Raw genomic sequence first — 17,419 nt, 5'->3', positions numbered from 1 at the left:
ATTGTGTGAGACAGTCAGTCAGCTGACTAAGAAAGACTCTCAAATTTGGACTTCTCAGTGGTGATTGGTCTGTTCTTAAGTTACACCTCATAACAATTGTACCCAGAATTTGTCCCCAAACACTGTACCTGGTAATGTAAGGCACATAAACATTTTCATTCTTCCAGAGCCAACTCCACGAAGCCAATTTCACTCTATATTCATTGTTTTATAGTGCACACTTAATTTCTAAATTTTGCACTAGAAAATCATTGTGTACTTTGTCAAAATTATTTTCTTTGGAATAAACTTCCTTCTGAATGTTGTAGTAAAAATGTGTCAATCAACTTTATGTTGGGGGATACCAGGGATTGAACTCATGGGCACTCAACCACTGAGTCACATACCCAGCCCTATTTTGTATTTTATTTAGAGACAGCATCTCACTGAGTTGCTTAAGGCCTCACTGTGGCTGAGGCTGGCTTGGAACTCATGGAACCCTAGGTCCAGCCACGGATCCTCCTGCCTCAGCCTCTCCAGTCACTGGGATTACAGGTGTGTGCCACTGCACCTGGCTCAGTCAATTTTAGTATGTAAGTTTTACCATGTGTCCTTTTCCCATTATGAATGTTCTGTTGTGTTTTATCTGAGTCCAAAAATTCCTCAGGGTCAGTTTTTCCAGATAGAAATTTTGGCAAGGAATCTTTATCCTTTCATTAAGTTTTAATTATTTATAAAATTTACAATGTGCCATTTAGATCACTATGGTTTCAGTTTGGGAATTATTTATTTCTGTTGAGTCTAATATTTCCTGACTCAATTGTTATGGTCTTCAGTGTTTCTAATTAGATGTGATTTTTTTTCATAATCTACAACATATGACTGTGTAGTTTTAGTCATTTTCAGTTTGTTTTTATTATTTCTAACAATCTGAGAACTCAGGCTTTTGATGACCTCTTCTATTTCATTGCTTGAAATTGGTTTATTTAAGTTGTGTATGTCCTCCTCGTTCAGTTTAGGTAGTTCATATGTCTCTAGAAATTTGTTGATGTCTTCGAGGTTTTCTGTTTTGTTGGAGTATAGATTTTCGAAATAGCTTCTAATTATGTTTTGTATTTCACTCGTGTCTGTTGTGATGTTTCCTTGTTCATTCCGAATTTTAGTAATTTGAGTTTTCTCCCTCTTTCTCTTTGTTAGTGTGGCTAAGGGTTTATCAATTTTATTTATTTTTTCAAAGAACCAACTATTTATTTTGTTAATTTTTCCGATTGTTTCTTTTGTTTCGATTTCGTTGATTTCGGCTCTGATTTTAACTATTTCCTGTCTTCTACTACTTTTGGTATTGGTCTGCTCTTCTTTTTCTAGTGCTTTGAGCTGTAGTGTTAAGTCGTTTATTTGTTGATTTCTACTTCTTTTTTTGAATGCACCCCATGAAATAAATCTTCCTCTAAGTACTGCTTTCATAGTGTCCCAGAGATTTTGATATGATGTGTCTTTGTTCTCGTTTACTTCTAAGATGTCTTCTGTTATCCATTCATCATATAATAGTGTATTATTTAGTCTCCAGGTATTGGAGAAGTTTCTGTTTTTTATTCTGTCATTTATTTCTAATTTCAATCCATTATGATCTGATAGAGTACAAGGTAGTATCTCTATCTTCTTGTATTTGCTAACAGTAGCTTTGTGGCATAAAATATGGTCTATTTTAGAGAAGGATCCATGTGCTGCCGAGAAGAAAGTGTATTCGTTCTTTGTTGGATGGCATATTCTATATATGTCCGTTAAGTCTAAATTGCTGATTGTGTTGTTGAGATCTATAGTTTCTTTATTCAATTTTTGTTTGGACGATCTATCCAGTGGTGACAGAGGTGTGTTAAAATCGCCTAGTATTATTGTGTTGTGGTCTATTTGAATTCTGTAATTGAGAAGGATTTGTTTGACGTACGTGGATGAGCCTACCAACAAAGAAAAGTCCAGGACCAGATGGGTTCTCAGCCGAGTTCTACAAAACCTTTAAAGAAGAGCTCATTCCAATACTTCTCAAACTATTCCATGAAATAGAAGAGGAGGGAACCCTACCAAACTCGTTCTATGAAGCCAATATCACCCTGATACCTAAACCAGACAGAGACACATCGAGGAAAGAAAATTTCAGACCAATATCCTTAATGAACATCAATGCAAAAATTCTCAACAAAATTTTAGCAAATCGCATACAAATATATATTAAAAAGATAGTGCACCACGATCAAGTGGGTTTTATCCCAGGGATGCAAGGTTGGTTCAACATTCGGAAATCAATAAATGTCATTCACCATATCAACAGACTTAAAGTTAAGAATCACATGATTATTTCAATAGATGCAGAAAAAGCATTTGATAAAATACAGCATCCCTTCATGCTCAAAACACTAGAAAAAATTGGGGTAGTGGGAACATTCCTAAACATTATAAAGGCAATCTACGCTAAGCCCATGGCTAATATCATTCTAAATGGTGAAAAACTGAAAGCGTTCCCCCTAAAAACTGGAACAAGGCAGGGATGCCCTCTTTCACCGCTTCTATTCAACATCGTCCTTGAGACTCTAGTCAGAGCAATTAGACAAACCAAAGAAATTAAAGGGATAAGAATAGGAAAAGAAGAACTCAAACTATCCCTGTTCGCTGATGACATGATTATATATTTAGAGGAACCTGGAAATTCCACCAGAAAACTTTTAGATCTCATAAGTGAATTCAGTAAAGTAGCAGGTTACAAGATCAATGCTCATAAATCCAATGCATTTTTATACATAAGTGATGAATCTTCAGAAAGAGAAATTAGGAAAACTACCCCATTCACAATAGCATCAAAAAAAAATAAAATACTTGGGAATCAATCTCACAAAAGAGGTGAAAGACCTCTACAATGAGAACTACAGAACACTAAAGAAAGAAATTCAAGAAAACCTTAGAAGATGGAAAGATCTCCCATGTTCCTGGATAGGCAGAATTAATATCATCAAAATGGCTATACTACCTAAAGTGCTATACAGATTCAATGCAATTCCAATTAAAATCCCAATGATGTACCTCGCAGAAATAGAGCAAGCAATTATGAAATTCATCTGGAAGAATAAAAAACCTAGAATTGCTAAAGCAATCCTCAGTAGCAAGAGCGAAGCAGGGGGTATTGCAATACCAGATCTTCAACTCTACTACAAAGCAATAGTAACAAAAACGGCATGGTATTGGTACCAAAATAGACAGGTAGACCAATGGTACAGAATAGAGGACATGGACACAAACCCAAATAAATACAATTTTCTCAATCTGAGAACTCAGTTTTCTCATGCATAAAATGGGGGTGATCATAATAATAATGCTTCTGCCATGGGACTATTGTGAGTGTTAAGCAAGTTAATGCATGTGAACACTTAGCTCAGTGCCTAGTTCTTAGTTCAAACAAAAGACCTTTGGTGAATTGCTCTCTCCCCCATATCCTCTCTAGACTTCTCTCCATTCCCATTCTCTGTTCCAATATGCTTCATGTTGTCTTATTCCTGAACGCCTTCACCCAGACTGTTTCTTCCCCCTAAAATTTTCTCCTACCTTCCTGTATACCCCCCCAACACACCCACCCCAGGCCTTGTGTTTCCTTCAAAATGCAACTCAACTCTCATTTTGCATATGATGACTTCTTTGTCTTTTAGTTGCCCTTTGCCCTTCCTTCCATCTAGGCCATCTCAACGACATTAACAGCATCTTTTTCAGAGTCTGCAATCTATTCAGTGCCTAATAAAGGTCAGTTGAATAAGTGGGTGTGCCCAAATATCCTTCTCTACATAAACATCTCCACATTCCACCAACCTCCCTGCCTTCTTTTTCCCTTCTTTCTCAGTCACTTCCTGGGTCTTCTCTCCACCTCTACTGAGTGAAACTCACTGCATTCTACACTCTTCAGACTGTTTGTCTATCTCAAAGGACAGCAGGAGAAAAATAATAATAATAAAACATCCTTCTAAGTCTGCAACCCTACAGGATTGAACAAGGAAATGTTCCCACTCAGTAATTCCCCTGGGTGAGACATTTTTGTGGCTTCTCCTTATCCTTGATATGAAGTACCAAAGCCTCACCTTGATGTGACAAGCCCTACATACTCTGGCCATAGGCACCTCTAAGCATCATCTCATGTCACTTGAACTCTTGCTCCAGCAGTTGGAACACACAGACTTGGTTCTCCAGAACTTAGATGCAACAAGCTCCCTACTACCTTGGGATAGGTTTTTGGGGAGGGTACCAGGGATGGAACTCAGGGGCACTCAACCATTGAGCCAAATCCCCAGCCCTATTTTGTATTATATTTAGAGACAGGGTCTCCCTGAGTTCCTTAGTGCCTCGCTTTTGCTGAGGCTAGCTTTGAACCCTCAATTCTCCTGCCTCAGCTTCCTGAGCCACTGGGATTACAAGTATGTCCACTGTGCCTGGTTACATTGGGGTCTTTGCCCATGTGTTGTCAGTCCTTGAAAGTCTGTCCCACCCCTACATCCCTTGATCTGGATGACACTCATTCTTAGTGTGATGCAGCCTAGGTTAGGCCCCTCTGTTATTCAAACGCACTCACTTTTATGTCAGACTAGCACTTAGTACCACAAAAGTACTAATTTATAAAATTGGGGTAGGGGGTAGTTAAATATCTGTCTCTTACTTAAACTGCAAAAGCTCTAAGGGAACAGGGAGAGTGTCTTTCCTTGAAGTATCCATAACCTTGAATACAATGCTTAACCCATAAAAGTCAGTAAATCTTGTTGGATACGTGAGACCTCTCTGATGAGTGTGAAATGATCCCAAAGGGCTTCCTCAGAGGAGCAGATTGATGCTGGCCATAGGCACCTCTAAGCATCATCTCATGTCACTTGAACTCTTGCTCCAGCAGTTGGAACACACAGACTTGGTTCTCCAGAACTTAGATGCAACAAGCTCCCTACTACCTTGGGAGAAGAAGATTCCCTGGAGACCACAGAGGTGCCACTGGGACAGGAATGGTGAACCACATACATTTACTGCTCCAAGAGGAAGAGCAAGTGGGAAGGGGCAGTGGGGAAACTGAAGACTGAGTTGACCAAAGCCATGGTGCTGGGAGAGGAGCCTACAAGCCATGGGCACACCAGGGCAACAGGACCAGGACACGTCTGCAAGGTCTGCATTTGCTACCCCATGAAGACACTGAGGGAAGCAACTGCTTAGGAACTCCCCAAACCTTTTAATATCTCTGCATTTCCATGTATATTGCCTTTAAGAGCCTCATAACCTACAGTAGAGACCATCTTTATAAGCCCCACCTCAACACAGACACACAAAGTCCATTCAAATCAATGACTCAGATGTTCTTCATAGAGTATTTCACCCAAGGCTACCACATAAGACTTCCTGGGTCACACAACATACAACTACAGGGGAGCAGGGCTGCTTCACATGAATCACAAAGCCAATGGTGCAGAACAGAATTTTACACCCATCAAACTGAAAAACAGGATTGGTGTTTCCTCTCTTGACTGAGAAAAAAAACAGGGACTCAATTAGTAATATCAACCCCCATTCAAAAAAAAAATGGGGTCTATAGGACATTGCTATGATTAACATAAAATTAATATAAAGTAAAATTTAGAAAGAAAATGTTACAGCCACATTAGCTAAATATCATTTAAAATTTTTATGATATTTAATGTGATACAGGCTAGGTTAGACCCTAAATATCATAGAAGTTCAGTTTGGAAAACAGAACTATTAAGTGGAGAAATAAATTTTGCCATCATGAAATAGCACAAGAAATCTCCACCAAGTAGAGAACATCCCTGGACAGGATATTTTAATACTGTGAGTATGAATACACATAAATGTGTACATTTTGTTTCAAAAGTTGAAGATCTTTCCATCTGATTGTTTCTATTTTCACTAAGTAGGAGATTAAACCACCTGCAGGTATTTAAAGATAAATGATGGGGTCAAGAATGACAGGTTGGAAATAACTAATGGAAAATGTAACAGGGAACAGATGAAGGAACTAGAGAAACTGCTGGGGTATTGTGAAGATTAAATAAGACAATGTAAGTAAAATGGGTGGCATATTGTAGGCACTCAATTCACTTCCTTCCCCCTCCTTCCACCACTTTTAGTGGAAGAAATTTTCTCATTCATATTTTTCTCCTATCATTGGGCATACTAGATGTCTAATTTTTGTTGAATTGATTCTAAGTTCTCACATACAGCAGGTGAGATACATTTTTATAGAATTGCACTGGATCCCTTCCTTTCTGCAGATGTTGCTGCTATTTTCAGAGAAGTGGCCTGGTGCAGTCAAAAAAGTGGTCTCTCTTGGTACTGGCCAAACTCAACTTCAGGGAATTTAAATCCTCAGGCCAGAAAAAAAGCATTGTGACCTTTGCATTTCATGCCATTTACTCTAGCTCTCAATTTCCCCAACTAATAAACTGGGACGTAATACCAAACCTATAAAACCTATCTCATTAAGATAACACATATATGAAAGAGCTACAGAGGATAGCGTATGATCTCAAAGGCTGAAAAAGTTGATGTGACCATTTTGGCAGTTAATTTTTCATAGTATCATGAGTCATCAAAATATTCACGCCCATTGACCCAGGCTTCCCATTCCCAGAACTGTATTTACAACAGGGGTTTCCACCCTTTTTCTATCAGTCTATCCAGAATGTTCCTATGAATGACCCATTCCTAGATTCAGAGCTAAAACCTATTTAAGCTAAGATGTGATTGTGTACAATGACTTTTTCTTTTCTTTTCTTTCTTTTTTTTTTTTTGAACCAGGAATTGAACCTGGGGTACTTTATCACTGAGCCACATCCCCAGCCCTTTTTTATGTTTTATTTAGAGACAGGGTGTCACTGAGTCACTGAGACTGGCTTTGAAACCCTGATCCTCCTGCCTCAACCTCCTGAGCCGCTAAAATTTCAGATGTGCGCCACGACACCCCTGACAGTGGCCTTTTCTTGGCCCCTCAACAAGACTTGCCACAGTGAAGGAAGATATTCTGGGAATCACTTAAATCAAGTAAAAAAATTTCACTAAATGCAGTATTTCACTTAATAAATTGGTCACACTTACCACAACCCAGTAAGATAAAGCAGCGTGGGGAGAGTCAACTTAAGAATAACCATCTTTATGAAATAACTCAGAAGAACAAAAAATGTTCATACACATGAGTTGAGCTGACAGGCAATAAAGATAGTAACAATATCAGTTCTTTCATCTCGTTCTCTCATTGCCTCCTCATGAAAATCCTGTGAGATAGATAGGAAGGATTTGGACCTCCTCCTGGTGGAGTCATGGGGTTATAGCCATGCAAAATAAGATGAGAGCCAGCAGAGCCTGACGGGTAGACCACTGAGCATGTGGGGTTGTATGACATGAACCACAGCACCATCTGACTGTGAATCCTTTACTCAAGCTGCTTCCACAGTTCCTAAGTGGTTCAAATAGTCCTGGACTTGTGTGCACTTTGAAATGTAGACACTATATGAATGTCACATGTCTTACAACTTGCTGGCCCTGAACTGGGATCAATAATGCTTTTGGTCCAAAAATTGGCCTTCCTCATATCCATTCCTGTTAAGCAACACCTAGGATTGCTAATCAGTCTTCACATTCACATGCCAAGAATAAAACATGGCCATAACAAGGCAAAATAAATATTTATTAGTAATCAAAAAGGCATTTCTTCAATGGGACTAGAATATATTCACACTTTTTATGAGTCCTTTCATGAACATAGCTTCACACACTCACACACACACACACACACACACACACCACATATACCCTTAAGAATATGACTGTAAATTACAACTTACAAGGGTCAGGCACCATCGACGAGAATGGGGTGACAATTCTTTGTTTGGAACCAAGATCACAGGAAAAAAACAAGTAAATTGATACAAAAATCAAGTATGGCTTATAGGCCTGGATAATAGCCCATTTCCTGGGCCCCACCCAGAGCAGAGGACACAGTTCACTTGGCCTTGAGGAAGGAAAGGAATGTCAATAATACTGCACTCTCTTGGGCAGGTGCCTTTAAGAGCTAAATGGCTTCACAGTATACAACCTGGCACAATTTCTCCCACATCCCAGGGAGGAAGGTAAGCACCCTTTTTATTACCAACAGACATATGATATAATGACTACAATAATGAATTCTTCCTGAGGAAGACAGCATTGCAGTCAAACCATAGCCTAAGCCTGGGAGATCGCATCACTGGAAAAAAGCCTTCCCCTTCAAAGACTGAAATGTAAATCATGGAGTCTGAAGATATCCTGATAGGCTCAGGGTTTGCTAGGGTGTGTGTGTGTGTGTGTGTGTGTGTGTGGTTTTGTGCACAACTGTGTGCACACTTAAATTTTAGACAAATCACAGGGATTATAGGGACAATGCTGACTGCCAGATGAGTTATCTGAGCAAAAATCCTAGCCCCCTGACATGTGCCAACCACAAAGATAGACTTAAATTTACTGAACTGTGCTAAAAACAATGATACAGGGAGATATCTGTGGCCTAAAATTAGGACATTCCAGCCTCAACAACTCTGATATGATGTCCTCCGTGTTCCTTTCAGAGCTTTAGCTCCCAGGTATAAAGTTGGACCTTTGTCCAATTATTGACTAACCTCCCAGCTTTTGCCCAAGTGGGAAATGGAGAGCTATATGATTTTACCCATCAATATGTAAGTCAATTCAGTTCTGGAATTCCCAGCTCCTAGTACATAGCACCATAGATCCAATGGCTATCCTTCAAGACAAGGACATCTATTCAGGATAAATGCAAGGTCACTCTAGCTATAGAATATTGATTTGCAGACTTTCAAGACTGAAAGGAATCTTAAGATTCATTCTATTACTTTCTTTGGCAACACCTCCATTAAATGTTTAACCAGTTTCTGCTTAAACATCTCTGCTCACTGGGAGCAGGTGGAGACTGAATGAAACCAAAATCTTTCTCTGGTTTTTTGCCTAGTTCTGTCCATCTGCAACACATCTTCTCCTTCTGCTCCCGTGATGTCCCCTTCAAGTCTTCCCTTCTCTGGAGACACATGGCTAGCCTTCTTTCCCCTGTTCACACTTGAGCCTGGTCTGACTGCTACACTCAGAATACTTGTTGACTCCCTGGGAAGCTTGGTGTGCAGGGACTAGGGCAGATCATGCAGTTCTCAATGCTGCACCCCTCCCCCTGAGCTGGCCCATCAAGAACATGGAGGCCAAATTTCTACCTACCTAAGCTGACAAAGCAGCCCACAGTGGAGAACAGCCTAGACTCAGTTTGCCTCAAGTAAGAACAACTTGCCAATTGCCAAGTTATCTGAAGGCCCCATTTAGAATTAAAATTCATAGTGACCATCTTTATAATTCTACCTCAAAAATTCCCACATGAATCCTTTCAGTGAATAACAGAAGACAGTGGATTTTTGATTGGTTGGGCTCTAATCAACTGGAAAATTTCTTTAGTCTCCACCTCTGCCCCAAAACTCTGTGGAATTTCAGGGGACAGAAAATCTGAGGGTGAGGATCTAAAAATAGGCCCCAACCTTGGCAAATACTTCTCTCTCATGAGCCTTCTCCTTCAGCCTCAAAATTCACAATGAACAAAATACTTGCTACAGAGCATTTCAGTTATTTTGCTAAATTCCCCAATGAGGAATAACTGTGGTATGCTAGTCACCTCTGAGATTGAAACCCATAAAATAGAACAGCTGCTATTTCTGTCCCAGATGAAGCCACTCCCAGCTCAGAGGCAGCCCTATGGGACCCCAGGGGGAAAGAGCCAAGCCCTTTCACCCAGATCACAGTCCATCTCCTGCAGGCCTCCTGTGAATAAAGAAAAGCTTATTGTTGGGCTCTGGCCACACTGAGGCCAAGTATATAATACTGTACATGCAACCGGAAAGCTCAAAATCTATTTCTCAGCTTCTAAATTCACCTACTTCACCTGAAGTGATTGTTATTCAAAACTGAAATGTCTTTTCTATATTAAAAATAAAAATGCTGTGTTAATTACACTACTAAAAACATCTCTTAGTTTGAGATGGTTTGAGCCTTGAGTTTCATTCCAAGGGTATCCTGTTTCCTGAAGGTTCTGGAAAGGCATTTCCATAGCTCATTCCCCTTCTCCCCCAGGATATCCAATTTAACTCAATTCTTGCACATTCTGGGATGGGACCTAAAGTCTCCCACATATTCAGGAGACCCAGTCATAGAAAGGGAAATAGTGGAATCCATGGGCTGGGAAAGACTGCCCTCCCTGCCCCTCAGATCCCTACCCTTCTCCAACACCTGTCGTCCCAGCCAAGATGACCTGCAGCTGATCAAACCAGGGACTTCACCCAGACTTCAGGAGCCTCCAAGACTCAGGACTGCTGGCCATGGGTTTACACTAACTCTCCTGAATATGAAAATCTGATTCGTTCCCTCTCGGACGCTAACAGCTGCCTCTCACAACATCCCCCACTCAGCCTGAGGTGCTTTCTGCTTGTCTTCTCATCACCACTCTGCATACAGCAGAGAGTCCAGGACCCAACCTGCAGTATCAAACACCCCATGCTCACACCAGTTCTGGGTTCTGCTTCTACACTGAAGTTTCTGGAAATTCATCCATTTCATCAAACGCATTGAGCGTGGTTTTGCTGTTGTTTCTGGAAGAATCTTGGATTTTGTTGATATCTGCTTTAAAAAAAAAAAGGGTCTATTTTAGAAGTACATCACTCTACACACCACATTTCTATGTCTTAGGGTACTACCTAATTTTTATAAGTTGTTCAACTAGAATTATAAAACGTCAGAGCTGGAAAGGACCTAAGAACCAGTTTAATTCAACTGTCCCATTTTACAGTTGGGGACAATCAGGGCCCTCATACTTGATCTGACAAGGTCACAGTGTCAAACAGGAATGGGCCCCCATGGTCTCACAGCAAAAGTACCTGTCCGTCTGATGGGCCCTGGATCCTCATTAAGGAAGGAGACGTGCGTTTTCCATTCAGTCCACTTCACTTCATTGATCCTGCAAGTGTGGTCATCATTTTCACTACTTCACAACTACACTTTATCAAATGCAAACAAATAGCACTGCATTTGGGATGTCCTAGTTTCTATGCCGCTCCCCTCTGTGCATCCCAGAGATCTGGCACACCCCTGCCCCATCCAGGCACACCAACATCATGAGGGTTTGAAACCCACCCCCAGTCCCATATTCCCTGGCCTTGAGGTGAGGTAGTAGTGTAGGGATGCCAGGATGGCAGAAGCAGGGCACAAGAAAAATTCCTGCTGAAGTACAAGACAGGGAGATGAATCATCATGTTCCTATTTAGGATTAAGTCCCTTTACCACGGCAACTCCCTCCACTGGAGGGCTTATCACAATAGCAACTCCCACCACAAGTTCTGTGTTCTAAATAGGTGGAAATAAAATGACCAATAAGAATAAATGGGGCAGGTCCTCCAATCAGTTCAGAAGGGAGGACATATAAGACTCAATTCTCTGACATGGGCCTTAAGCCATTCTCTCCCATTCAGCTGGCACCAATTTAATCATGTACTTTAACTTTTGATAAATCTTCACCATGGCTACTTCTCCTGTGTATCTTGCTCAATTCTCTGCCATGACACCAAGAATCTAGACCCCAGTTGAACTCTTCCCCAGTAATAAGAGTGTCCAAATCAGACATTTTCATTAAAGTATAAACTATAAATGATGGTTCCAGGGGGTTGGAACTGTAGTCAAGAGAAGTAAGTACAGTTACACTCAAAAAAGACCATCCATAGGGTCAGGAAGTCAATGGTGGGTACAAAGAGGTGCATTTATCCAAAAAGGTGGTCATGGGATGTGAGAAGTCTGTTTTTAAAAATCAGAAAGCTTGAGATCTATGCAAAGTATCTTGAGAGCTTCAGAAAGTAGCTTACTTTCTGCTTTGCAATGATAAATCTGCCAGGTCCTCTGGTGTCACATGAACCCACACAGGGTAGACAGAAGGAAAAAGGCTATCAGGTGGGCAAATCTCAAAGCCAGATAGGGAAGGCCACAGAGGCACCTTCAAAAGAGCAGAGGGGGACCCCTCACCAGCATCAGTTTCCTACCTTCTCCCTTCTGAAGCTCAGGCACCTCATCCCAGGCCTGCACCCACATAAGAGCAAATCCCACCTTCTGAGGAGCCATCAGACATGGGTGAGTCATGGCAAGTGAGTGTCCACTGTGCTTTTCCACCACACTCTTCTGCTGACTCATCCCTCTGTCCACCTAAGGGCCCTTCCCCCTCCCTTACCGCAGACACAGCCGGAAGTCTTCCTCTGCCACTTTACACAGCTCTCCCATCCGGAATCGGCTTCTCAGCCATTCTGGTAACATTTTCTCAAATTCCAAGATTGTCCTGGCTCTCTGGGGACATAAACAAGCCTCAGCTTATTGCTCAGAGCACAGCTTCATAAGGACATGCTTGCACACACTCTCTCTCTCTCTCTCTCTCTCTCTCTCTCTCTCTCACACACACACACACATGCACACATACACGCACACACCATCAGACAGCTTCCCAGAGCCTCTCTGGAGACTTAATACATAGATCCTGAGCTAACCTACAGAATTCAAGAAAGTTAGGGAAAGACTTTTGAGCTGTTTTAAGTATGATGTCTCTGGAAGTCCAGGAGCCTCCTAACTGGAATGCTAGGATCCTGGAATCCCATGTGGGGGAAAGTTCAGATGTCATATAGTCCCACACCTCTGCCCAGGTTTGGAATCCCCTCTGCAGGTCTCCTGGTCATGATTTCTCCAATCTCTCCTGAACATTATCAACAATCCAATTAAGAAAGTCTTAATGATTAGAAATCTTCTATGCCAAATCAAAGATTATCTCCCTGTAGTTTCCCACCACCACCCCCATATACCTTGTTTCTGCCTTCTGGCCTCTTTCAAGGTAGCTTGGCAGTTTTCTGAAAGAGCTCTCTCCCTCTTCAACCCTAGTTTCAACAACCATTTCTTGTGAAGCACAGTCTCCACTCCTCTCTCAAACCTAGTCAACATCCCTGGATCCATCCTATGGGTTGGTGTCCTCAACAAGTGAAGAGTGTTAAGGCCAGGAGGGAGCACAGTGAAACTGTCACCTCCTTGTCCTATAGCCTATACTTCTCTTAATGCAATCTAAGGTCACATTTCAACATCCACAAAACACACTCTTGACTGGTGGAGCATCCCCAAAAGGCTGAGTTTCTCTCATACATGCCACATTCCTATATTCAAAGAACCTGGACTAAGTCTTCCTCAGACCTGCCTTATGCAGATTCTCAGGCCCTGTCCCAGACCCAGCCGTGCTGATGGTTATTAATGTCCATGTTCTGAACCAAGTCCCTGTGGAGCTCTCCACACCGAGTCTCTGCCCAGATCACCTGTAGGCGCCAGATCCTCTCACTCTCCTTGGAGACATTCTCCACCGTCTCTCCCATCAGGGCGATGAGCATGTTGAGGAGGAGGACGAAGGTGAGAATGACATAGGTGATTAGCAGGAACAGGAAGAGGATGGGGTAGGTGGAGTTCTGCTGGATGTTCAGGTCACCCAGGCCTATGGTGAGCTTGAAGAGCTCCAGCACCGCATCGCTGAAGCTGCCGTAGGAGCTGCAGTCCTTGTTGTCCTCGGAACACTTCTCAATCAGTGAGGCCAGGGCTAGGAGGACATAGAAGGTACTTGCTTCTGCCTCTCTGGTTCATTACCCAACATTTGCACACACGGACACACCCACCCACACTGCAGACCTCTGCCTCCTTCCCTCTGGACCCCTGGAGGCCTCATCAAGTTGGTTTCTCCACCCTGAGCTCCTGCAGGAAGCCCTTCCCACCTAACAGAGCCAAGCTGGTCTCTCCCTCCTCCACCCACTGTTCAGCCCTTGCTCACTGCCAGCCTGACAGATTGCCAGTTACAACCTAAATGTTCCTGGCTCCCCAATTAGTCTTAGAGCTCCTGACTTTCTGAGCCTCAGCCACCTCCCCCAAGTTGATAAGATCCTGAGTCGTCTCCTAATGATCAGTTGTGAGCAACCTACAAGCAAGACTTGGGCTCATTCTTCTTTTCTCTGTGACACACCACAGGAGTGGCTCCTAGCTGGATAAGTGAATGGGCCAACTAAGGTGTGAGTGAATGCCTTAGGTGACTAAATGAGCAGGTGAAGGAGTAAATAAAGAAGCAAGTTTTTACCCAGAAAAGGAAGCAGGCCAATAGAAAACGGCTGCCTAATTTTAAATGCCAGTGATTCCTAGAGAAAGGGGCGGGAAGACTGTCCTGGGATGGATGTGGGGAGGGGAAACCACACCTCTCTGTGCAGAGGTTAAAAATAAAACTGGGTTGTGCTGTTGCCTCTGTTGTAAACAGATTTTAAGAGAAGGCTCCCCATTCCTGGTCCCCTGCAGACCAGAGGTTCTCACAGAGTATCTGAAGCACACTGAGTATAATGAGATGTGGAGGTTCAAAGGAAGTCACCTCAACGCCTTGATCATCAATCAAATTTCTGTGAACTCTAGTTTCCCCATCTGTAAAATGGAGCTGAAGACACTTGCCAAGCCAATCTTGGGTTGTGAGAGCCAACAGAGACAAAGGATTTGGAAGTGAGAGGCAGATGCCTCAGTGTGGATATGTAAAAGTGACGGGCTGAGTCTCCAAGCCTTGGTTACTTGAGGCTGAGAGGATGGAGGTATGACTCCCACTTGATTGTGTTGTGGACAGGAGTAACAGATGCAGCTTGGAAAGCATTAAGTATGGCAGGGGTCCCATTCATCAGGAACTGAGGTCATGGTTGCTGGAGCCGCTGTGTGCTTTGTCATTTTGACATCTATATAATATGCTTTACAAATGATACTATTATTTATGAATCAATTACCTACTCCAAATCCAAGTAAGAACACGATATATACAAACAAGAACTTCAGGACATCATGCAAAATGACCTATAAAGAAACATGATTCATGTGTAAGGTGTGAGCACATATTCACTGTCGGCTGATCTCCTTGCTGCTTCCCTTCCTTCCCAGCCCTCTGCCCTAAGCCTGCCTTCACTCAGGCCATTCTCCCTTCCCCCAGCAGAACCCTCCTGGTGCTCCAGGCTCAGCTCTGCCTCCTGCCTCCTCCAGGAAGCCTTCTGGTCCTACATCTGCCCCTGTTCTCTCCTCCTCCACCTCCTGAACTCAGTCCCTGGTTCATCCTCTACCTCTCCCCATAGGGCCTCGTTCCTGGAGTCCTCAGCCTTCCTGGAGGCAGTGGCAAGCTGGAGCCAGCTCATACCAGCTCCCAAGAGCTGAATGTTGAATTTTCATGAATTTTGTGAGCTGTTTGTTAAACATAATCATTTTTAAGAACTGTTCAAACTTTCCATTATAAGATGATTAAATTCTGAGGATCTAGTGTACAACCTCAGACTAGTTAACAGTACCAATTTGTATATTTGAAATGTGCCAAGAGTAGATTTTAAATTTTCATAACACATCATACACACACATGCACACACACACACATACACACACACGTGCACACACACACACATACACACACACAGTAAGTACATAAGGTAATGGATGTGTTAACTAACTTGAAATTGGTAATCATCCTGAGGTAGAAGACATAAGGATAGGTAGAAAGGAGATATGTGGGACAAACCAAGAGTCCCCATGATTTACAGCAAAGGAATCGTGTTATTGAACATGAAGAGAAAGCCTACAGAATGAGGAAAAAATTTTACCACATGCACCTCAGAGCATTAATCTCCAGGATATATAAAGAACTCAAGAAACAACACCAAAAAAATCAAATAACCCAATCAATAAATGGGCAAAGGAATCGAATAGACACTTCACAGATGAAGAAATACAATTGATCAACAAATATATGAAAAAATGTTCAACATTTCTAGCAATTATAGAAATGCAAATCAAAACTACCCTTAGATTCCATCTCACTCCAGTCAGAATGAGAGTCATCAAGAATACAATTAACAATAAGTGTTGGCAGGATGTGGGGAGAGAGGTACACTCATTCATTGCTGATGGGACTGCATATTGGTGCAATCACTATGGAAAACAGTATAGAGATTCCTTAGAAAATTTGCAATGGAACCACCACTTGACCCTGTCACCCTTCTCCTAGGTTTATTTCCAAAGGACTTAAAATCAGCATACTATAGTGACACAGCCATATCAATGTTTATAGCAGCTCAATTCACAAAAGCTAAACTATGGAACCAACCTAGATGCCCTTCAACAGATGAATGGATAAAGAAACTGTGGTATATATACACAATGGAATATCACTCAGCCTGAAAGAATAATGAAATTACAGCATTTGCCCATAAATGAATAGAACTAGAGAATAATATGCTAAACGAAGTAAGTCAATACCGAAGAACCAAAGCAGATCAATAAAACCCAGGATGGGGAAATTATTAGGGATTTTCCCTCACAAACAAAGAAAAGAAGATGACCCCTGGCAGGTAACACGTCAAGTCACCAACACAAAGAACTAAAAATGCCCTTTTAAATAAAGTCTCTGCACTACAGATTTTACATGTATAAATATGCCTAAGACGTGGTCAGTGTGCTTCCCTCCAATGCCCACCCTCACCCTGTCTCTCAGAAGGGCTACTTCCTTCTTTGTCTCAGTAAATTCCATCAGTGCCTCACTTGCCTTTCTACAATAACATCAAGGACCTTTGAGTTCACCTCCTTGTTGGGGAACTTTCTCAGGACCCCTGTTCTGGTGACATCACACTATCCAATCCTCACATTTACACCTTAAATTTTAATTTTATTTGTCGATTGTATCTCAATAAAGAAGAGGAAAAAGAAATCAACTTTATTGCAAAATATGATATCACCTTATCATTAAATCAAATTTAAAGTTAAAGATAATAAATATTCAAAATTGATCGCTCTGTAATTGTTTTTACTACATTTTACAAATATCTATGCTTTTGAGGTTTTTTTTACATCTGTTGTAGCCCTATGGTGGAAACACTACATAAGGATGTGTAGCTGCACCTACTTTCCTAAGTCTGTATTTGGCAACATAGTCTCAGTAGCAGGAAATCGGCCATGGTAAACACTACAAATCAGAGATCAACTCACTGTTTTGTTGATGTCTACGTGTAGATTTAAAATCAGTGATAAAGTTGTGAAAGTAGCTTCAACTTTAAAATCTCTACAGTGGTTTCATTATAAAAAGCGCACAAATAAATAGTATTTGCAAACAATTCTCCAATTCAGCAAAGAAGTTGCCCACGCTGTGAACAAACAAGTGAAGTTTCAATTTAAGTCTTCCTTGCTTCACTTTAATCCTAACTCCTTATAAAGTAAAACATTAAACCAGAACAACATGCTTTTGTCAATTGCGGGCTGGGAACAGATGAAAGAA

The 17,419-nt window shown here is 41.6% G+C and overlaps 1 protein-coding gene across 6 annotated transcripts in view; it reads right to left on the bottom strand.

Moving 5' to 3' along the window:
• Positions 1 to 17,419, bottom strand: part of Trpv3 (transient receptor potential cation channel subfamily V member 3) — a 70,593-nt gene that overhangs the window by 27,784 nt on the left and 25,390 nt on the right. For 2 of the 6 annotated variants that reach the window (XM_047545021.1, XM_047545025.1), the window contains 5 exons: positions 14,898 to 14,964; positions 13,416 to 13,690; positions 12,299 to 12,411; positions 10,962 to 11,041; positions 7,778 to 10,707 (listed from right to left, as the gene is read on the bottom strand). In XM_047545021.1, coding sequence (XP_047400977.1) covers positions 10,610 to 10,707; positions 10,962 to 11,041; positions 12,299 to 12,411; positions 13,416 to 13,690; positions 14,898 to 14,964 — 633 coding nt within the window. In that variant the 3' untranslated portion in view covers positions 7,778 to 10,609. Of the gene's footprint in view, positions 1 to 7,777; positions 10,708 to 10,961; positions 11,042 to 12,298; positions 12,412 to 13,415; positions 13,691 to 14,897; positions 14,965 to 17,419 lie in introns of those variants that run through there. The other 4 variants (XM_047545022.1, XM_047545023.1, XM_047545024.1 and 1 more) reach the window with 4 other exon arrangements.

This window comes from Sciurus carolinensis, chromosome 3, assembly GCF_902686445.1.
Source record: "Sciurus carolinensis chromosome 3, mSciCar1.2, whole genome shotgun sequence".
Lineage (NCBI taxonomy): Eukaryota > Metazoa > Chordata > Mammalia > Rodentia > Sciuridae > Sciurus > Sciurus carolinensis.
This window is presented reverse-complemented; position numbering and strand designations above follow the sequence as displayed.